The following is a 21,245-nucleotide window of genomic DNA, read 5'->3' as shown; positions in this document are numbered from 1 at the left end:
TCATACCGTGTTTCCCCGAAAATAAGACCTAGCCGGACAATCAGCTCTAATGCATCTTTTGAAGCAAAAATTAATATAAGACCCAGTCTTATTTTACTATAAGACCAGATCTTTATAATATAATATATAATATAATATAATTAATATAATACAATACTGGGTCTGATATTAATTTTTGCTCCAAAAGACACATTAGAGGTAATTGTCCAGCTAGGTCTTATTTTTGGGGAAACACCGTAGTATTGTTGTGAGAACCAAGCATGATAGCACTTCTTAGTAAGCCTGCCGTCCAAACTTCCCTGGTGGGATTCTGGGAATTGGGGGAGGGCAAGTTTCACCTCCTCTGCCCAGCCCCTGAATGGCACATCTGTCCTCCGACCCCATCTGGCACCTGTGCCCTGGCTGTGCTCCTCTCCAAAAGAGGAAGAAGATTCATCTGCCCCTCCTGGGAAGCCTGCAGCACAGTCTGGCCCAGCTGTGTTCCATATTTCAGGCCCTTCTCCCTCTCAGATGTGTATCAGGGGCCATGAAGGAAGGAGGATGCGATGGTTTCCAGGCAAAGTTCACCCCTCCCTGTAATTCACCTGCCTCCAGTCCAGCACCCCCTCCCCGTGGTCCACAGGTTTAGCTGGCACTAAGCCAATGTGGGGGGTGGGGAGGGAGCGGTACTCGGTGAAGGCTTTCAACTGTGTCGCGTTTTGATAGGAATCTCATATAGAACAAAAAGCCTCGAAGACCCGCAACTATTGTCTGGTGATGGAGGTCCAGGAGTGGTGACAGGAAGTTGGGGGAAGCTATTCTGGGGTAGGAAAATGGTCCCTTGCCATAGTAACAGAGTCAGGATGCCTGGGTCTAGTTCTGCCATTGACTAGCTGTGCGCTCTCTGGAGCGGATGACGTCATTCTTCAGGGCTTCGCTTTCCTTGTGTGCAGAACGAGCCCTTCCCTGCTTCAGAATTCTAGGTTTTCCCATCGTTGGATACAGGGTGAGATGGAAAATCGCCGCTGACCTCTCTTGGCCTCGAGCAGCTGACCGCCTGCTCCTCTCTGCTTCCTCCACAGATGAGTACCTCAGATACCTCAATGTCGGTGTGGCCGAGGTGAAGAAATCCTTCCTGGGGCCCTTGGCCCCCTCCTGCAAGATGGTGCAGATGATGAGGCAGTTTCTGTACCAGGTCCTGCCTGAGGACTCCTACAAGGCCGCCACCGGGAAGCTCCACGTGAGCCTCACCCGGTTGACGGATGGAGAGAGCGTTGTGGTTTCAGAGTATACGTCCAAAGAAGAACTCATTGAGGCGAGGGGGCGGGGCCGAGAGTGGGGGCGGGGCCCGGAGTGGGAGGTGCCCAAGGGAGTGGGCGGGGAAAGAGAGGCTCGGGGGTTGGTCCTGCTTCTCTTGACTGGTCTGCGGGATCGGCGACCTATCTGCCTCCCTTCTATTTTCTGCTTCCCTAGTCCTTCCATCACTTCATCCTTCTGGCATCTCTCTGTGTCAGGCACACGGTTAGAAGAGATGGACAGAGAAAAGCCTAAGACAAATGAGACTTGGTCACCACTCTCAAGACTTCAACACTCATTGTCCCCAGGGGCTCAGCCCCTCCCCCCTTTGCTTCTGCCCTGGTATGAATCCTGGAGCCTCTCAGAGTCCGCAGTGTTACCTATAGAGATCCCATGTCTCCTTTAGGGCCTCCCAGCCTGTGTCCCCCTTGTAGTACTCCCAGTTTGTGTGTACAGCCCTTCCCTGCCCGCCTCTTCCGATGGCCCTGGATAAAATGATTGAATTATCTCTAAATGGGTTATCACTTAGAAAAGTGCCTGCTAACAATGCACTGTTCTAAGCTCAATATAAATTTTAGCTGTGAATTATTATTGATGGAGAGTGCTGTGGATATACCAAATTTTCTTTCATGACAAAGGAGTTAAGCTGCATGACCCTCCATCCCACATTTCTATTCCCCTCCCATCCCCTGAATGCAAGGCCTTTGCCACCCATCCTCACATCGCCTCACTGGCCTGGCCATGATCCTGGGGGTAGAGGGTAAATAGGCCGTGAGCGTGGATACCTCCTCCACCCACCTCACGTTCCCCTGGGTTTACTACCACTCAGCTCTTCAAGACTTTTCTCTCCCCAGCCTTCTTGCACCACCTCTCACTCCTACCTATGTCAACCAGAGCAAACCACACACAGAGCAGGCCCTTGTGCCTTTGCACATGCTGCGCCCTCTGCCTGGTATGCCTACTCCTTCCCATTCCCCTTCATCTGCTTGACAAGACCAATCACTCCTGCCAGGGAATGTTCCTTCATTACCCGCCTGCCCAGCACTCCCTCGGTTGGGTGCTCCTCCTTTGAGGCCACAATGTCCATACTCACATCCATCACAGGACCTGTCCCCCCTGTACTGTCACCTGCTTGCTTATTTCCCTCTTTGAGCATTGCCAAGGGTGGGCATCTCTCCCTACTTTGATACCATGCCTGGCCCAAGCCAGATACACATGAATGGTTGTTGAGTCCCATTGGATTCATGAAAATTTGGTGTTTGAAGGGACCCTGGAGATCATCGAGACACCCTCTCCCTTTAAAGCTGGGACAGCAGGTCCAGACTGACAAGTTGATTACCAAGGACCCAGCTAGTTAGGGCTCAACGAGAAGCTGAACTTGGGTGGAGGGCAGGGCCTCCACCTTGGGTTTAAGGAAGGCCAGGCTGGCAGTGTCGCAGGGGCCTGCAGGTGAGCCTTCCCCACCTGGCCCCCAGGGCCCCAGGCATCTCAGCCCTCTCCTCCCCCACAGGCCCTGTACTGCAGCTGCTTCGTCCCAGTGTACTGCGGACTCATCCCTCCAACCTACCGTGGTGTGGTGAGTGATTCGGCATGAGGGCGCGAGGGGAGAGCCAGGATCCATGGGTGCCTGGGGGCCGCTGTGACTCACATCTGGGCGACCAGAGGGGTGGGCTCAGAATTCAATAAGAAGACCAAGAATTACAAAGGTGCTTGTGTTTTTCTCCTCAGAATTGCCAGCATAGATGGCTTTCTGGGGCTTTAAGATGGACTTCCCCAACGAGGTTGGGCTCCTCTCAGCCCAGCAAGTCAAGGCAACACAGGCTTGCCAGATTTTTTTCAGACTTGACCGACAGCAGAGAATACAACCTGCAATGTTGAGGCTTGGAATCTTGAATGATGGGACCTTCCAGGTCATCTAGGCTAGTGCCTCCCTAAGTTTGATGTGCCCATGAATCACTTGGGGGTCTTGTAAAAGAATGCAAATTCTGATCCAGTAGATCTGGGGTGGGGCCTGAGCCTCTGCACCTCTAACTAGCTTCAGCTGATGTCGGTGCTGCTTGTCCATGGACCACACTCTGAGTACGAGGGTCCAACCCATGCCCCCTCCTCATTTTACATATAAAGCAAACAAAATCCAGAGATTAAGATTCAGCTTGTAGGGGTGGCCCGTTAGCTCAGTTGGTTAGAGCATGGTGCTCACAATACCAAGGTTGCCGGTCCGATCCCCACATGGGCCACTGTGAGCTGCGCCCTCCTTAAAAACAAACAAACAAAAAAAGATTCAGCTTGTAGATGGAGCCCATCCTGCATGTCAGCTGTGTACTTCTCAGGTGTCCCAGAAAGTTATAGCTGCGGTGTTTGGGGTCCTTTGTTCATGGTTGAGGAAAGAGAAGCCCCAGAGAGAAAGGGACGTGAGAGTGGACACATGGCGGCCAGTGGTGAGGCCACATCATGGGTGTCCTGGAGAATGTTAGGGAGCCCGATCTCAACAGAGGAAAGCAGTTTGGACCCGTGGCCATCTGGAGAGGGGATATTTTAAACCTGCTCAGACCCACCACATGTGTGCCTTCTCAAAACGCCTCAGGGACGGGCCATTCCCCTAGCGCGCCTTGAGCTGTTGTGCGGCTCCAGGAGGGGTAGCCTGGGAGGGGTAGTTGTGATGGGGGAGCATTTCTCCTGATTGCTGTAGTGTATGGATATCCCCCTCCTCATGGAAGCCTGGGGTCCCCATCTCAGCCCCAGTAAGATGGCTGAGGAGAGGCAGTACAGGGACAGAGCACTGGGCTGGGAATCCACAGGCCACCGTGGACTCACTGAGTGACCTCAGGTATGCCACTTACCCACCTGGACCTTGGTCTCAAGGCTTATCCTGATGGACCCATTGCCTTGGTGTACTCCCTGCATGTGGGGAGGACCTCTGACCCCAGGTGAGCATTTCTCACTCTGCCTCCCACAGCGATACATCGATGGGGGCTTCACGGGCATGCAGCCCTGCTCCTTCTGGACTGACTGCATCACCATCTCCACCTTCAGCGGGCAGCAGGACATCTGCCCCCGGGATTGCCCCGCCATCTTCCATGACTTCCGCATGTTCAACTTCTCCTTCCAGTTTTCCCTGGAGAACATCGCCAGGATGACCCACGCCCTGTTCCCCCCAGACCTGATGGTGACAGATAGAGGGGTCTGGAGGGGTAGGGCGAACGGGGGGTGGGGTGGCAGGGGCTAGCGGTGCAATGAGGGAGCCAGTGGGGCCCACTCAGTCGCATCTGTGTCTCCTCCCTTCAATGATCCCTTAAACTTCCTCCTAGACCTGTGTCCTGGCCTTTTTGCTAATGAGCTATATGACCTTGAACAAGTCCCCTAAGGGCTCCCAGTCTCAATTTTCTCCCCTGTGAAATGAGATAATGTCAGAATCACTGAAATAAGTGTTAACTGAACTCTTCCACTGTGACATGCAGTGTCTGGAAAGCAAACTATGGCCCACGGGCATATCCAGTCCATGGCTTGTTTTTGTACAATGTGTGACCTAAGAATGGGCTTTCCGTTTTTAAAGGGCTGTAAAAAAAAAAGAAAGAAAGAAGGAAGGAAGGAAGGAAGGAAGGAAGGAAGGAAGGAAGGAAGGAAGGAAGGAAGGAAAGAGGAAGGAAAGAAGGAAGGAAGGAAGGAAGGAAGGAAGGAAGGAAGGAAGGAAGGAAAGGAAGGAAGGAAGGAAGGAAGAAGGAAGGAAGGAAGGAAATATAGGAGAAGTGACAGAGAGTATATGTGGTCTGCAAAGTCCAAAATATTTCCTATCTGACCCTTTATAGAAAAGGCTTTGTGGGCAATATCTCGTGTGATCCTTTAGCATCCTCTGCAACAGATACTATCATTATCCCCATTTTATAGATGAAGAAACTGAGGCTGTGAGAAGTTACATCCACCCAACCACACAGCCAATAAGTGGCAGCACTGGGATTTGAACCCAGTCTTCAAACTCTGTTCTTCTTATGGCCCAAACGCACCTTCTCTGGTTCTGCTATACACATCTCACCCTCTCCCACCCAGGGGAAGCTGCTGATCAGCTGCAAATGCTTTAAAACATTAATGCAGGATCACTACGGACACATGATCAGGAACTGCTCCCCACTTCTTAGCAGATAGTGAGGGGCAGGACACTGGATGGGTACATTTTGAAAAGCCCATTGAATAAAGCAAAAGAGTGATAAAGTAGCTGCTCTGGGTGAGGGGACCATGGCTTTTGCTGTTGCTGCAGCCTGAGTTACTTTCTTGGTGTGCCCACCTTGCAGATCCTGCACAATTACTACTACCGAGGGTACGAAGATGCTGTTCTCTACTTGAGGCGGCTGAGTAAGTACCATGTGGAGTCCAAGGAAGGGGGGGCTGAGGGCGGAGCAAAGACAGGAAGTAGAAGAGCTGAGTAGAGGAGCGTGGCCTTCACTTTTGTGACCTGAAGATACCCTTCACCCAGCAGAGCCAGAAATGGGTGCAGGGACCTGACCACCTGTCATTGTCCAGGACAGGCCACTGTGGCCAGAAATTAGGATCTCCATACAAAACGGGCTTTTAGGTTAACAGATCGGACAGCATCGAGGGCTTTTGTACAAATATATTTCTGGATTTAAAAACTATATTTAGGAAATACATCCTCCATGTCTTCTATTTTCAGGTTATTTCATTCTCTTTCATTTTTATTCTCTTTCCAGTAAGACTGTATTGTTAATGTAGAGCTAAATGAGACTAATTTGTATTTGTATAAGACTTTGAATGACATTGATCAACAAAAGAGAAGAGGCAACACCCCTTGCCCTGTGTTGGTTTGCAAATCGTGGTCCCCACACCTGTGTGTCTTCTATGCCTTGTCGGCTAGAAGAAAGAGTCTAATGACGTGTATTACACACTCTAATTCGAAGAAGGCCATGGCAAACATCTTTGTTAAAAAGAAAGGAGGAGAGCGTTTCCATATTTAGAGTTAATTCCATAGAACACATTTTCAGATTCTGGATCAAAGGGTATTTACCAATATGATATTATTAAGTTTCTTCCATGTTGCCATATGGTCTTTATAATTGTTCTTTTTGGCAGTTCTATAATATTCCATCCCAGTTGTACAGAAAACTTTGCTTGGCCATTTCTTTGAGTTTCCAAATGTTCACTAGTATACATAAGCAATGCTGTGGTGTGTTTTTTGTGTATATAGTTTTAAAAAATATTTTGGGAGTTGAGATTAAGGGGTTGAATGAGGGTTTTTCCAGGGATATATTCACTTTTTTTCCCCTTCAAAATTGCTTCCTGCTTTACCAAGCTCCCCTTGTCCTGACTCTTTACTTCTTCCTGGGTCCCCTGTCCCAGCAAGGGGTGGAGGTGGGGGCAGGAGAGCAGGATGAAGAGAATGTAGGCTCTAGAGGCAAGTAGCCTGGGCCAGGATTCCGATCCCTCCAGCTGTGTGAGCTCAGGGAAATCACTTCCCCTCTCTGAGTCTTGGTTTCCTAATCTGTAAAAAGTGTTTATTCCTGGTTTCTGACACTAATGTTGTGATCTTGAGCACGTAATTAATCTCCGGGGCCCTCAGTTTTCTCATCTGTGCAAGGGGGCTGATCATGGAACCTACCTCAGAGGTTATTGTGAGGATGAAAGGAGCAAAGCCAGATGCAGCCCTTAGCACAACGCTCAAATAACTGGTAGTTCTTATTGAAAACATCAGAGTTCTATGTCCTTGCCACAGTTAATCCAGTGTACTACCCCCTCTGACCTCGGAGACAGGCCCCTCCTCTCACTTCTCTGCAGGACAGACTCCTCCTAACCCTAACTCTCCTCTGACAACTCTCCCATCCTCCACGTTTACACGGGTGACAGCTGTGAAAAAGTGAGTCCCAGGGGTCCAAAAGGTAAAAGACTTGAGTGATGTCAGTAGGGTTAAAGATGAACCTTGGAAATAGGAGAGGCTGGCTGCGGCCTGGGGTCCTTTCTGCCACCATCTGTGGAGCCCCTCCACTCTGTCCTCAGTGATGATGTAGGCTGGGGACTTGGAGTTTGGGGAACCCCCTGATTTGGGGCTCAGATCTTAGAGCAGATACCAATTCCCTGCCTCAGGCGCCCCTCTGTACCTCAAATTACAGCATGGCTACCTGGCTACCTCCATACCAGTCTCTCCCCTAGAATTTTCCTTTCTCTTCCTCTCAGGGCAGGCTCTGGGGAGAGTTATGTAGTGGGTGGTTAAGCATCTCTGGTCTCCCCCATTTCTCAGAAGCCCCTTCTTCTACCCTTCCACCTCTGGGAGGACCCCGGTGCCTTCTCGCCCAACCCACCCTTCCAATCTTAGCCTATGTGGACCTTTTCGCAAGTATGAATGGTGGTCTTAAACCCAAGGATGAAACTCTAATAGTAGCATGTCAGACATCCATTCCTGAATTGGGACAGTGTGTGGAGGACGGCAGGTTTTCCCAATGGGCCTGGAGACACTCCAAGTCGGAACAGACACAACTTATAAGGGAGACAAAGTCTCCTGCTGGCTACCAGCTATTTTTGCTTCCTCTTCCCGTTCGCCGGTGTGTGAATGGCTTTCTCTGTGCAGGTCTCAGCTCCACCAGGTAAATCTTCTTGGCTTTGGTTGGGCTGGATTTTTCTCGTGGCACCAGATGAGAGCAGGAGGTACTGACACGTCCTGAATAATTGTGGTCGATGCCCAGAGCCACCCTCTAAATTCTCATCTGTCATCAGGGAACAGAAAATGGGAGCCCACTCCAGCTCCCGCCCAACTGTTTTCTGGATGGGGGTCAGCTCCAGCAGGAAGCAGTACCCATAAGGTGTCACCCTCCACTTGCAACTCACATCCTGGTTTCCTCTTTCCCCTCCCTCCTAAGGGCTCACATCCGCCTAGTTCCTCCTGCTGCCAGCAAGCTCCCTCTCCACTGGAGGCCTCCCCTGGCAGCCGCCTTCTGCCGAAGGGAAGGGCATGCTTTCTGGTGTGCTTGAAAATCCACATTCCCGCTCAGACATGTGGATGTGGGCGTTGAGTGAGGTCGGAGCTCAGAGAATGCCGTGTTTCAAAATATCCGTTTGGCATCCACACATGTCCACCCAAACCTACCTGCCTTCTTCTCTCCTTCCCTTCCTTCCTGCCTTCCTGCCATTCTTCCTTCTCTCTCAGCCTTCCTCCCTCTCACAATGTGGTAAGTTTTCACACACACACACACACACACACACACACACACACACGCATTCACCTGTGAAACAGCACCACAATCAAGATAGTGAATAATCCATCAAAGTCCCAAAGTGTCTTCATGCCCCTCAGTGCACCTTCCCTCATCTACCCCCAATCCCCAGGCAACCCCTGATCTATTTTCCGTCATTACAGGTTAATTGCATTTTCTAGAGTTTTTGATAAGTGGAATGTTATAGTATGAACTTTTTTTTGGTCTGCATTCTTTCACTCAGCATAATTATTCTGAGATTCTCCATGTTATTGCACGGTATAAAACGTTCATTCCTTTTTACATGTCATTCCATCGTATGAATATATCACAGTTCATTTATCCGTTCACCTGCTAATGGACATTTAGGTTGTATCCACTTTGGGCTGTTACGAATAAAGCTGCTGTAAACACTCATGTAGGCATCTTTGTATGGACATATGCTTTCATTTTTCCTGGGTAAATACCTAGGAGTGGAATTAGATCATATGGTAGAACATACATGTGTGGTAAGTGAAATTACACATAATTATATTATTATATTATATATAATTGTATATAATTTATGTAAACATAAAATTGTGATAAAAACACATAACATAAAATTTACCATCTTAACCATTTTTAAGTGTACAGTTCAGTAATGTTGAGCATATTTTTATTATTGTGCAGCTAACCTCCAGAAATTTTTCATCTTGCAAAACTGAAACTCTGCACCCTTTGGCCAAGAACTCCCCATCTTCCCCTCCCACTAGGCTCTGGCAACCACCACGCTACTTTCTCTTTCTATGAGTTTGATTACTTTAGATACCTCATATAAGTGAGCATACAGTATTTGTCTTTTTGTGGTTAGTTTATTTCATTTATAATGTCCTCAAGGTTTATCCATGTTGTAGCATGTGACAGGATTTCCTTCCTTTTTAAGGTTGAATAATACTCCAATATGTGTATAAACCATATTTTCTTTATCCATTCATTATTCAGTCGACCTCGGGGTTGCTTCCACCTGTCGGTTATTGTGACTAATGCTGTAATGAACATAAGTGTGCAAATATCTCTTTGAGATTCTATTTTCAATTCTTTTGAATATATTCGGACTAAGACATAGACCCAGAATGCATGTTTAACTTTTTAAGAAATCTCCATTGTTTTCCAAAGTGCTTGTACCATTTTACATTCTCACCACTAGTGTGTGAGAGTTTTAGTTTCCCCCAATTCTCACCAACAACACTTTTGAATTTTAGCCATTCTAACAGGTGTGTGGTGCTATCTTATGATGGTTTTAATTTGCATTTCCCTAGTGAATAATGATGTTGAGCATCTTTTCATATGCTTACTAGTTGTCCAGATATCTTCTTTGGTAAAGTGTATGTTCAACTCTTTTGCCCATTTCCCCCTAGACTTTTAATAAGCTTTATTTTTTAGAATAGTTCTGGATTTAGAGAAAAATACGAAAATAGTAAGGACAGTTTCCATATATGCCACATCCAGATACAGATATACCTATTATTATGTCCCACATTTGTTAGATGTTATTGTTTGGTACGTAGGATGGTATATTGTTTATAATTAATGAATTGATATTGACAAATTATTATTAACTAAAACCAATCCTTTATTCAGATTTTCTTCGTTTTCACCTAATGTCCTTCTTCTGATCCAGGATCCCATCCAGGGTACCACAACACATTAAGTGGTTATGTCTCTTTAGGCTCCTTTGTCGGTGACAGTTTCTCAGACTCTGTTTTTAATGGCCTTGGCAGCTGTTAGTACTGGTCAGATATCTTGTAGAATGTCCCTCAGTTGCGGGTTGTCTGATGTTCTCATGATTAGACTGGGGTTATGGGTTTGGCGTAGGAAGATCACCGAGACCATTCTCATCACATTATATCAAATGTGCATGCTATCGACACGACACATCGCTGGTGATGTTGACCTTGGTCACCTGGCTGCAGAGGTGTTTGTCAGGTTTCTCCACCATAAAGTTACTTTCTCCCCTTTCTATACTGTGCTTTTTGGAAGGAAGTCACTACGTGTAGACCACACTGAAAAAGCGAGGAATTATTCTCTATTTCTGTAAGGCCATGATGTCTACATAAATTATTTGGAATTTTTCTGCACAGATGTGTCTCTTCTCTCCCATTTACTTACTTATTCAATCATTTGTTTATATGTATGTATGGACTTATGGATACTTTGGGTTATTATTCAATCCTACTTTATTTACTTTGTTACTCAAATTGTTCCAGCTTTGGTCAATGGGAGCTCTTTCAGTTGGCTATTTTGCCCATTTAAAATATTGAATTGTTTATTTTTTTCTTTAAGAGCATTTATATATTCTAGATAAATACCCTTTGTCAGAAATATTATTTGTAAATATTTTCTCCCAGTCTGTGATTTCTCTTACCAGTAACTTTTAAATCTACCCCAGTCTTACCTATTTTAGAAAACTTCCCCTGGGTCCCCTGTCCCTGTCACCTGACTCAATCCTGGCCCCTCTCTCTTCTCACTCTGCTTTTCCTCTCTGGGCAATCTCCTCCACAGCTACCATCCCAGCTCCGGTTACTCTCCATAGGTGGGGCTCTCAAATATATGTCTCTGACCCTCATCTCTTCTCTGAGATTCAAATCCATAGACTCAATTGCCCACTTGTCATCTGTCCTTGGACATCTCCAAAGCTCCATAAACCCAACATGTCCCCAAACAAACTTATAAGCTGTGTTCTCCCCACTCTCCCACAGACTTTCCCCTCCCATGGTCACATTCTCAGCAAACGGCACCAGCATCCATTCGATTGTGCCAACCTACCTCCCCTCACCCCTCAGTCAATACACCAATTCTCATTCATTTGACCACCTAAACAGAATCTTCTACTTTCTATCTCCTTCCAGGTGCAAGCCCCAAACACCTGTCTGCAGCACCCTGATAGGTTTCCTTGTCCCCTACGCCCTTGTTAATGAGTCTCCACACAGCATCCACAGTGATCTGGTCAAAATCAGAGTCTGGCCAGCACTTCCTTGACTATAAATCTTCATGGTCTCCATGGAAACCAAGAGTCCTCAATGCTGCCTTTCAGCCCTTTCGTGACCTTGGCCTCTTCAGCCCCATCTCCCACCACAGTGCCCGAACCCCTGTTCCAGCCACATTACCTTTCAGGCCCTAAACCTCCCGGTGCTTCTTCGAACATTCGGCCTTTGTGTGTGCTGTTCCCTCTGCCTGAAATGCTCTTCCCCATTCCACTCTGACCACCCCCTGGACCACTCGCCCCTCAGATCTCAGCTCAAGAGTCACTTCCTCAGGAAAGCCTCCCGGTTAAGTCCTCTCTGCTTCCCTCTTTTCTAGTACCATGTTCCTCTCTTGCCCAGAACTTGTCTTGGTTAAAACTTGAGATTTTTTGGGTGGTCAGTGGCTGCCCCACACTGGACTGTAAGCTCCAAGAGGCCGGGAGCCATCACACCTGTTTTTGGCCCCTTTACCTCCTCAGAGCCTGGTATAATGCCTGACATGTATAGATGCTCAGTACATATGCATTGAATCAGTGAATTAATATACAATCAAATACTCAACGTAAATTCAAGTAAAGAAAGAAAGGTCATTGATAAGTCCTATTCCTGTTCATGAAAATAATTTGGAAAAGCATTTTTTTGCAAACACCATGCTGGTTCCAAGGGTTAATAATGACACCTGTGACCCTGTGCTATTGTTTTTCGTAGATGCTGCTTACCTCAATTCTCCCTCCAAGAGAGTGATTTTCCCCCGGGTAGAGGTTTACTGCCAGATAGAACTTGCCCTTGGCAATGAGTGCCCTGAAGATAGTCAACCAAGCCTCCAATCAGAGCAGGCCAGTCTGGAAGAATCCACACAACCTCACACACAGTGGGCTCCTGAAGGGGAAGGAAGCAGTGGCCGTGGTTCACCTGTGTCCCCACATGTACAGGCACCTGAATCCACATGTGAGTGGCCTGTGGAGTCATCTCCTTCGCCACCTGTGTCTTCACTGGAGCAGTCACCTGGATCGCCACCGGCCTCATCTCCACCACATTCTCCAATGGACTTGCCACCTGGATCGCTCCCAGCTGTGCACTTACCACCCAGCTCACCCCCTGTGTCTCCACAGCAGCAGGCGCCACCAACTGAATCACCACCGAGATCCCTGCCCTCCCCGTCATCTAAGTCACCCAGGCCGCCCCTGGGGCCTTCTTCAGCTGTGGGAGCACGTCAGACATCGCCCCAGGGTACTTCAGCATGGCCTGCACAGCCACCTGTGGAGGAAGTGGGATCGGAACAGCCCCAAGGTACGCACCCTCTGGCTTCTCATGGCCTCCTCAGGTCTGGAGCCTCTCTGCAAATGCGTAACAACACGGTGGCCGATAATCATTGCTTTAGAGGGCTGCACGGGTGAAGTCCGCAGTCAGCTTGAGCAGCTCTACCTGTTATGTGGACAAGCACCACAAGAGACAGGCCTTTGACATTTGTTCATTTCTCTAGGCCAGTGACTCTCAAAGTGTGGTCCCCAGCCGGCTGCAGCAGCATCACCTCAGACCTAGTCAGAAATGAGAGCCCCCGGGCCCTACCGCAGACATGCTTCATCCCAAACTCTGGGGGTGGGACCCCGCTGTTTTGTTTTGTTTTTTCACAAGCCCTCCAGGTGATTCTTTTGCCTGCTCACATCTGAGAACTGCTGTTCGGTTGATTTTTATTGGGAAAGCCACTGTGCCAGGGCAGTGCTACTCAAAGGGTGCACTGTGTAGTCTGTGGACCAGTGCCAACCTCTTATTTGTTACTCGTTCACAATGAAATGAGTGCAGAAATTGAGAGTAAGCATTTAGAAATGTGTATAGCAACAAGATAGTGCCGTGGTGTCCAAGAGTTTTCCTACTAATTCATTTGTATTGTATTCCACAAAAGCACTAGTCCATGATGGATTGTAAATAAGATTTTTAAAAACTCATTCTTTGCTGCAGTTTGAGAAGCATGGTTGTAGGGGCTGCAAAGATGAACAGTTGTCAATCACTCACTGCCAGGAAATCTCCCCTCCAGCATAGGGGATGCCATGGGTACCAACCTCAAAAATACCAGATGAACTATTAAGTACTACATAACTGACAAAAACATGTTGGGGGTGTCCATGGAGAATGAGATCCCTTCTTTCTGGGCGAATAACAGGCGTCGTGGAGGTGACAGTTACGTTGAAATATGCAGGATTTTGACAATCGTGGTCTATGTGATGGGATTAGACGGAGAAGAAAGAGCATTTCAAATTTTGTTTATTCTAGAAACTCAGGTGCACAGAAGGAAAGTGCAAGGTACATTCAGAATGAAGAAGATACCTGTTTGGCCACAGTAAATGGTCTGGGTAGGGGCAAAGGAAGAGGGCCCCACATGACAGAATGAAGCCAGGTTGTAGGGTCCTTGTGGTCCAGCAGTCAAACTTCTATCGTTGTTACAGTAGCACCGACTAGCAAGCTTTCCTTCTTTTCAGCTGTCCCAAGTCACGCTGACCCTTTCCCGGGAATAGGTTTACTGTCATTCTTTTGATCACAATGCAACAAAAATGTAAGGACATTAAGAGTCAGAAAATGTGTCAAAGTGTTTCACATGCTCTCTTATCTCCTGTTAAATAAAACGCATTCATTTTATGTTATCACACCTGTACCTGAAGGTAGCCATCGTCAAAGGCCTGAGCCATCCTGGGCCCTGAGCTGGCGTTCCTCACTCATACTGGAGGTGGACAGAGGGCACAGGTAGCCCAGGGGTTCTCAACGGGTGGCAATTTTACTCCCAGGACACATTTGGTAATATCTGGAGACATTTTTGATTGTCACTTACTGGGTGACATCTAGTGAGTGGAGGCTAGAGATAATGCTAAACATCCTACAACACACAGGACAGCCCTCCAAGGAAACATTATTGGGCCTGAAACCTCCCCCGGGCTTAGTGTTATCAGTCATTTACTGATGCTCATGTTGTTGGGGTGGGAGTGTTACAAAAAGTCCTTTTAAAAATCCATTTAAAAAAGGAACTGCAACTAGTTTGGGAGATCCACCAGGCTTCCAAATGAAAGAGCTTCAGGTAGAGGAATCTAAGTATATTCTATATTATTTTTTACATGTATTACATAATTACATATTAATCTCCATGTTTTATAAATCCCCATACTCTGAAAACATGCAAAGAGCTTATGTAAGAACAATGCTCATAAAACTAATAATATTTTCTATTCCAACAACAAAAGAAAGACAGAAAGAAAGAAAGGAAGGAATAAAGAAAGAAAAGAGAAAAGCATTACATAAAGCAAGTGATGAAAGGTTGAGGCCCCTACGGGGAGTTTTTCTGAAAACTTTCCCTAACACAGGTAGGCGCTTTTTACGAGGGAATGGTTGATAATATTATATCAAGGGTCAGCATCAGTCCTTTTACAAATAGCACTGCCCTGGGTCTCAGTCAAATCCAACAACATGATTCCGGTCCTAATTATGAGAATTTGAGAATAAAAGAGTTCTTTGCTCTTTCTAAACACTCTCGCTTACTTCCTACTGTTATATCAAAAATGGCTAAGTACCCTACCCCACCTTCTGTCACTCATGTCTCCTGTATTTTTACTTTTCGCTGTAGTTCCTCTTGCCTCCTCGAATCCAAAAAGCACCCTCTCAAAGGTTAACGTGAAGGAAACCACCAGCAAAGCTTATGCCATGTAAGTTTCTGCTTAATTGAGAACACATTCTTTCCTTTGAGGGGTGGGGGACAGCTAAGCGACATTGTCTATCTCTTCAGCTGCCCTAGGATCCCTGGGACCCTTTTCTAGTTTGTATGATTACCGTGCTCCCCTTCACGTTTCATGAACTAGGCCCTCTTCTCTGTTCTTCACGGGGGTGATGTGTGGGAAAGGGGCCTCTTCATGCTGGCAGTGTCATTCTTCTCGGGGGCCTGCTGTGCACCGTGGGGAATGTGCCGTCTCTGAGTGCAGTGAGAGGATGTGTCACCCCCTCGTATCTTACTCTCTGGCCACGTCTCAGTTCAAGAAAGCAACCAGGCACACTACATCCTAGCCTTAGGTAGCCGCTACATGGTATGAACTGAGGGCCTCCTTTAATCCAAATAGTTTCCTACCAGCATGATAAGGAGGGTAACTTTCCTATGTTGTAGATTGTCCCCAGAAAATCTTTCTTACCATCTTACAATGCACATCAATTGTCTGGGTTATGTAACAGGCACTCCATTATTATCTTTGCAGTTGTTATGAGAGGGCCTGGAGATCTCTATATTTTTAAGTTCCCTGGGATCACATTACCCAGGCTCCCTTGCTAGCCGGATGCCAGTTGGGTTAGCCAGGGGAAGGCACCAGCAGGAAATCAGAGGGGGGTGTCAAGGATATTTCTGCTCTCTGACCTCATCGCTTCCTGCCCTGGGGCAGCTCTGGCAGTGGCTGGGTTTCTCTATGGCCACAGCCGCAGGGGTTGGGAGAGCAGTGCCGGAGGCACTCTTACTTTTGATATTCCCACTCCATATTATACCAAATATATTAAAATATATCTGCTTCTTCCATTAAGTATTATTTTAATTCTAAAAATTTTGAAAGAGATTGCATAAATTTAATAATTTTGTGCTTGGGCATAAATTATGCATTTTTTCTCTTGATTTAAACTTTATTGCATTGACATATAACTGTATAAAAGTTTGCGTTTCAGTGGACTAGTTGGCATGATGTTACTCCAACCAATATTCATCGATTACAAAATAAAGGTCTCTGGGGCCCGCTGGTGCTCAGCCAGGGCTGATAACCACGGCATTGGCGTGTCTGATACCTTCTGAGCTGGGACAGGGCCCTGACAGTGGAGGACACAGGACAGGCCACTAACAAACCACCTACTTTGTCTCTTTGCCCAGGGCGAACGCTGCTGAAGACTCCAATTGGGTGAGCAAGGTATTCAAGAAGAACAAACAAAAGACAAGTGGCACCAGAAAAGGCTTCCCCAAACATCCAAGATCCAAAAAGCCAGCCAGCAAAGTGCAGTGAGCATGACTAATGTTTCTGAATTCCACAGGGAAGACCAGCTTTGGGAACGGTCTGCAGGAAAATCACAAGGGATGGGGTGGGAGTCAGGAGCTGGGCTTTGGAATCGAACGTGCCCGATGTAAAATCCCCGCTCTGCCAGTCTCACTCACTGAGCACGCTTAGGACACGTGGTCTCCCTGAGTCTCTGTTTCATGATCTGTCAAACAGGGATAAGACCACCTCCTAAGGTTTTTGTGAGCGTTTAATGAAGTCAGCTGTGTAAATTGCTTCGCAGAGTGCAAGAGGTGTAACGGCACTCAATACTTAGTAGATATCGTGGTTATGTAACTCCCAGAGGTTGAGCGGTGAACTCTCAGCTTCTGAATACAACAGTTCTAGAAAACCCAACTAGACAGGGGGGTGCCCAGGTGACCCTCCACACATAGAGCTCCTAGCTGTGCCCACCCTACACCTAAAAGCCCTAATCAAACCAACGTAGGCCTGCTTCTTATAGCCTTTTCACTGTGTTATGTTGTCATTGATTTAATCACTCAACCTTCAGGTATCAGACACACCTACTAAATGCTTAGCACTTTTCCGGGCTCTGGGGCACTCAAAGATGAATTAAACTCAATCCCCAACTTTCAAGAGTTTATCCCAAACTGAACTTCAGACCAAAGATAAGAATAAAACCTACAAATCTGATGAACTGTGAGCCCCATATAAACCAGGTCTTAATTTTTTTCTTAACTGAGCCATAATATTGTTCAAGGCACATGCATACATACACACACGCTCGCAAATCCAACATGCCAGCCTCAAACACAAAACAAGCAGGGTATCAGCTACAATTTTTTGCTGGATTATCAAAGTAGTCTCCAAGTAGAACAGACCCTCGCTGCTATTTAATTTCCTTTAAGCTTTTCTCGGTCAGAAAAATCCCTAATTCATTCTAAGGGACATCCTTCCGGCTTGCTCCTGTCCTGGATGGGAATCCTTGGGTAGATAGAGGGATGTAGTAGGTGGGTGAGGGTCGGAAGCTCAGCCTGGCAGCCACAGACCCACTTCAGAGTCTGGGCAAGTAGGTACTTGGTGGGTGGCGGGAAGCAGTGTGGTGGGGAGGAGATTCTCGGGGCTGCTCCAGGAAGTGGGGGAGACCCACATGTCACTTTCTGGATTGAAGGATGGGTAAGGAGGGTGCAGGACCCAGCACACAATTGGCGGTCCCTGGTGGTCATTGGGTCAGTGCAGCCTGGGATTAGTCTTTCACTGTTCCTTGGTGGCTAGTCCCAAGATTTCCCTGACCTTTCAGCTGGAGATCAAGTTTGGTCATGAGAAGGTAGGCAGGTCCGCAGCCGGGGTGGAGGAGCCTGACTGGGAGTGCCATCTGGAAGCCAGGCCCTGACTCAGGTAGGCCCCTTGGTTCCCCAGCCAGGCTGCTTCCCATACGAAAGAGAAGTGGAAACTGCAATTCAGCCAGAGCTACCTTGGTTGATAAACTTCTAGGAATCAAGATCCTTTATAAAAAAGCAGGCTGTGACAAAAACAAACAAAACAACATTCATAAACTATGAGAGACACTGTTGTCGGTGGGTCACACGTCCTGTCCTGTCTGCAGTGTTCCTTTATAGAAAGGATTGTGAAACTGCCTGGAGGTGATTTACCAATTGATGATCTTAAGCAATTCCATACAGATTTACTGCTTCAAGCATCAAAAACCAGAGTAGTAGGGGGAAGAAAAGAAAAGCTCAAAAATGTTAGGCATAGAGAAGGAGCAGTGATCCAGAAAGAGGAGAAATCTGTTCATTTCCTCCCAAAGTACAGTCACAAGGGACACTGTCACATCCATGGGCTAGTCTTGTGTCCATTTCTGGTCCCCAGCTGATACCCTCCCAACGAAGACGACAGAGGCTAAAATAAAAGAAGCTACAGGGTAGATGTCCCATACATCATTAATCTGTGTGTGTGTGTGTCTGTGTGTGTGTGTGTGTTAAATCAGATGTTCAGATTCATACTCTGATGTGTGGGTTGTATTAGTCATTATCGCTGCTATGAGTATGCTGCATAACAAACAAGCCTCCCGATCCTAAATCTCAGTGCATTACAAGACACACATTTGTTTTTGTCTTACGTAAGTCTGTGAGTTGGATGGGATAGCCCTGCTTAGGCTACAGGCTGGGGTCAAGTCTGCTCCCTGGCCCTTTTCTTCCAGGACCTGCGGTTCTGCCAGATTTGCTCTTGTCTGGAGCATGGCTAGATATATGTATCCGCATAGCTTTCCTCTGCTAATCTTGTCTCTCTCTCTCTCTCCTCCAATAAGGGTTCAGTGGTCACCTGACTCGGGTTCTGTAACTAGCCTCAAAGTGGAAAGACAAATGGAGAAATTGAGAGACTGGCTACAAATGGAAAAGGAGGAGGTCCACCTTGCTATTGCCACTCAGATCCTCCTCATTACTACCACGTCTGTCAGACTCCTCAAAATGCCACCACTTGAGAGCCCCTTGAGAGCCCCTCCTTTGATTTACTATGGAATTTCTACCTATTCAAATGTGAATGGAATAATAATAGCTAGAACTTATGTAGTAGTTACCATGTTCTCAGCACTGTGGTACAGAAAGGTTAAGTAACATGCCCAAAGTCACACAGTTGGTAGGTGGTAAAGGTAGGATCTGAATCCAGGTTGTCTGTCACCAGCATCTTGATGCTGACCACAAAGCATACAGCCACCCAGGGTAGCCACCCGGAGCTGGATTGAGAGTCGGAAGTCATAGGGTCTAGTCCTAGTTTCTCCATTTGGGCAGCGAGAGGCCTAGGGTACACTCAGAGGTGCTTAGGGAGCCATGGCAGGGTGTATGTAGGTCAGGATGCCATGCTAACGAGGTTGGACTTCGCCTTTAGGGCTGGGGAGTCATCACAGGGTTTAAACAGAATGACACAGTCATATTTGAAAATACCCAGGAATATGCAAATTAACATCCCAACATTTCTCTGAGGTGGGCTCAGTAGGTGTCTTCCTACAATTGCCCAGAGAGGGCAAGTGACTTGCCCAGGGTCACACAGCAGGTGGAGGAGGGTTTGGAACTCAGGTCTTCCCATCCCCAGATTTTGTCTCCTTTCTCCTCATATGTGCTTCCTTGGCTTCTCACATCCAGGTCTGCTCCCTACCCACTCAACTTCTCTCTGCTCTCCACTTCTGAGACTGTTTGGGTCACCTACAGGCCTCATCCCAGCCGGATCCAGGAATACAGCTGTCCTGAGGTGTGGAACTCCCCAGGGGGTCTCTGGAGGCCTGATAGTACTTGCCCTATCCCAGGACGCTGTGGTGACTCCTGAGCACCAGCAACCCAGCTTTCTTTCTGCCCCCACCTGCCTCTTCCTCGTCACAGTCAAGGCCAACACTAGCCTGTGTAATGCCTTGTGCACTAAGAAAACAGCACCCCTTCCTTGAAAACTTGACTGCCAGCTGCTGGAAGATTGTCATAATACACTGATTTTGTTAGAACTGCTAACTGCTGGAGATCTGTATGAAGACAAACGAGGCGTGATCCAAAACTATGGTGTTTAAATTTTTTAAAAAATATTACAGTAAAAGACATTGCCATTAATCCCCCTCAAAACACTCCTCCTCACTTTGAACACACTTATCCCATCGTTCTTGCCACTTTCTGAAGCAGTTCTGGAAGTCCTCTTTTGTGAGTGTCTTTGGTTGTGCTCTCATGGCTGCCTCCATGTCCGGAATCAATTCAAAATGTTTAGCTTTCATGGTCATTTTGACTTTGGGGAAGAGCCAGAAGTCACACGGTGCCAGATCCGGTGAATAAGGTGGATGAGGACACACCACAATGTTTTTATTTGACAGATAATGCTGTACCAGAAGCGATGTGTGACATGGTGCCTTTCCGTTGTGATCACAAAATACAGTGAATGCTGCTGCCAAGTGCCATCCAACGGAAAGGCAGGGATCTCCAATACAGGAAGCGGCATATCAAACCTTGGTAACAGTGTGTGACAAGTTTCAGCTTGTTTGGTGCAGTCAGTTGGGTGTGAGCTACGGTTGAGAGGAGGTGTGTTTTAAAGTGTGCCCTATACAGTAATCAAAACAGCATGGTACTGGCATAAAAATAGACACATAGATCAATGGAACAGAATAGAGAGTCCAGACGTAAATCCATGCCTATATGCCCATCTAATCTACGACAATGGAAGCAAGAATGTACGATGGGGTAAAGACAGTCTGTTCAATAAGTGGTGTTGGGAAACCTGGACAGACACATGCAAGAAAATGAAGCTGGACCACCTCCTTACACCATATACAAAAACAAATTCAAAATGGCTTAAAGACTTAAATGTAAGATCTGAAACCATAAAATATCTAGAAGAAAATATAGGAAGAAACTTCATGGACATTACCCGGAGTAAGATTTTCACTGACATATCCCCTCGCGCGAGGGAAGTAAGAGAAAAAATAAACATGTGGGATTACATCAAACTAAAAAGTTTTTTCACAGCAAAGGAAACCATCAATAAAACAAAAAGGGATCCTACTGTATGGGAAAAGATATTTGCCAATGATATATCTGATAAGGGATTAATATCACAAATCTATAAAAAACTTACTCAACTCAACTCCAAAAAAACAAACAACCCAATTAAAAAATGGGCAGAGGACTTGAGGAGACATTTTTCTAAAAAGGACATACAGAAGGCAAGAAGACATATGAAGAAATGCTCAACCTCACTAACCATCAGAGAAATGCAAATAAAAACCACAATGAGATACC

General features: G+C 46.8%; 1 protein-coding gene across 1 annotated transcript in view; it reads left to right on the top strand.

The window, feature by feature from the left end:
- The window catches only part of PNPLA1 (patatin like domain 1, omega-hydroxyceramide transacylase), a gene marked incomplete at both ends in the record, with an annotated part of 39,458 nt that extends 19,661 nt beyond the window's left edge, over nt 1-19,797 (top strand). Inside the window, 8 exons of the mRNA XM_081042486.1 lie at nt 1,062-1,294; nt 2,786-2,851; nt 4,232-4,441; nt 5,562-5,622; nt 12,182-12,763; nt 15,084-15,162; nt 16,356-16,481; nt 19,617-19,797. Of these exons, the coding sequence (XP_080898612.1) occupies nt 1,062-1,294; nt 2,786-2,851; nt 4,232-4,441; nt 5,562-5,622; nt 12,182-12,763; nt 15,084-15,162; nt 16,356-16,481; nt 19,617-19,797 (1,538 nt within the window). The remainder of the gene's footprint in view (nt 1-1,061; nt 1,295-2,785; nt 2,852-4,231; nt 4,442-5,561; nt 5,623-12,181; nt 12,764-15,083; nt 15,163-16,355; nt 16,482-19,616) is intronic.
- Between the last annotated feature and the right edge of the window lie 1,448 nt (nt 19,798-21,245).

The sequence above is a fragment of the Rhinolophus hipposideros genome (assembly GCF_964194185.1).
Source record: "Rhinolophus hipposideros genome assembly, chromosome: 3".
In the NCBI taxonomy this organism is placed as follows: domain Eukaryota; kingdom Metazoa; phylum Chordata; class Mammalia; order Chiroptera; family Rhinolophidae; genus Rhinolophus; species Rhinolophus hipposideros.
The sequence above is the reverse complement of the archived record's forward strand: the minus strand, read 5'-3'. Positions and strand labels throughout refer to the sequence as shown.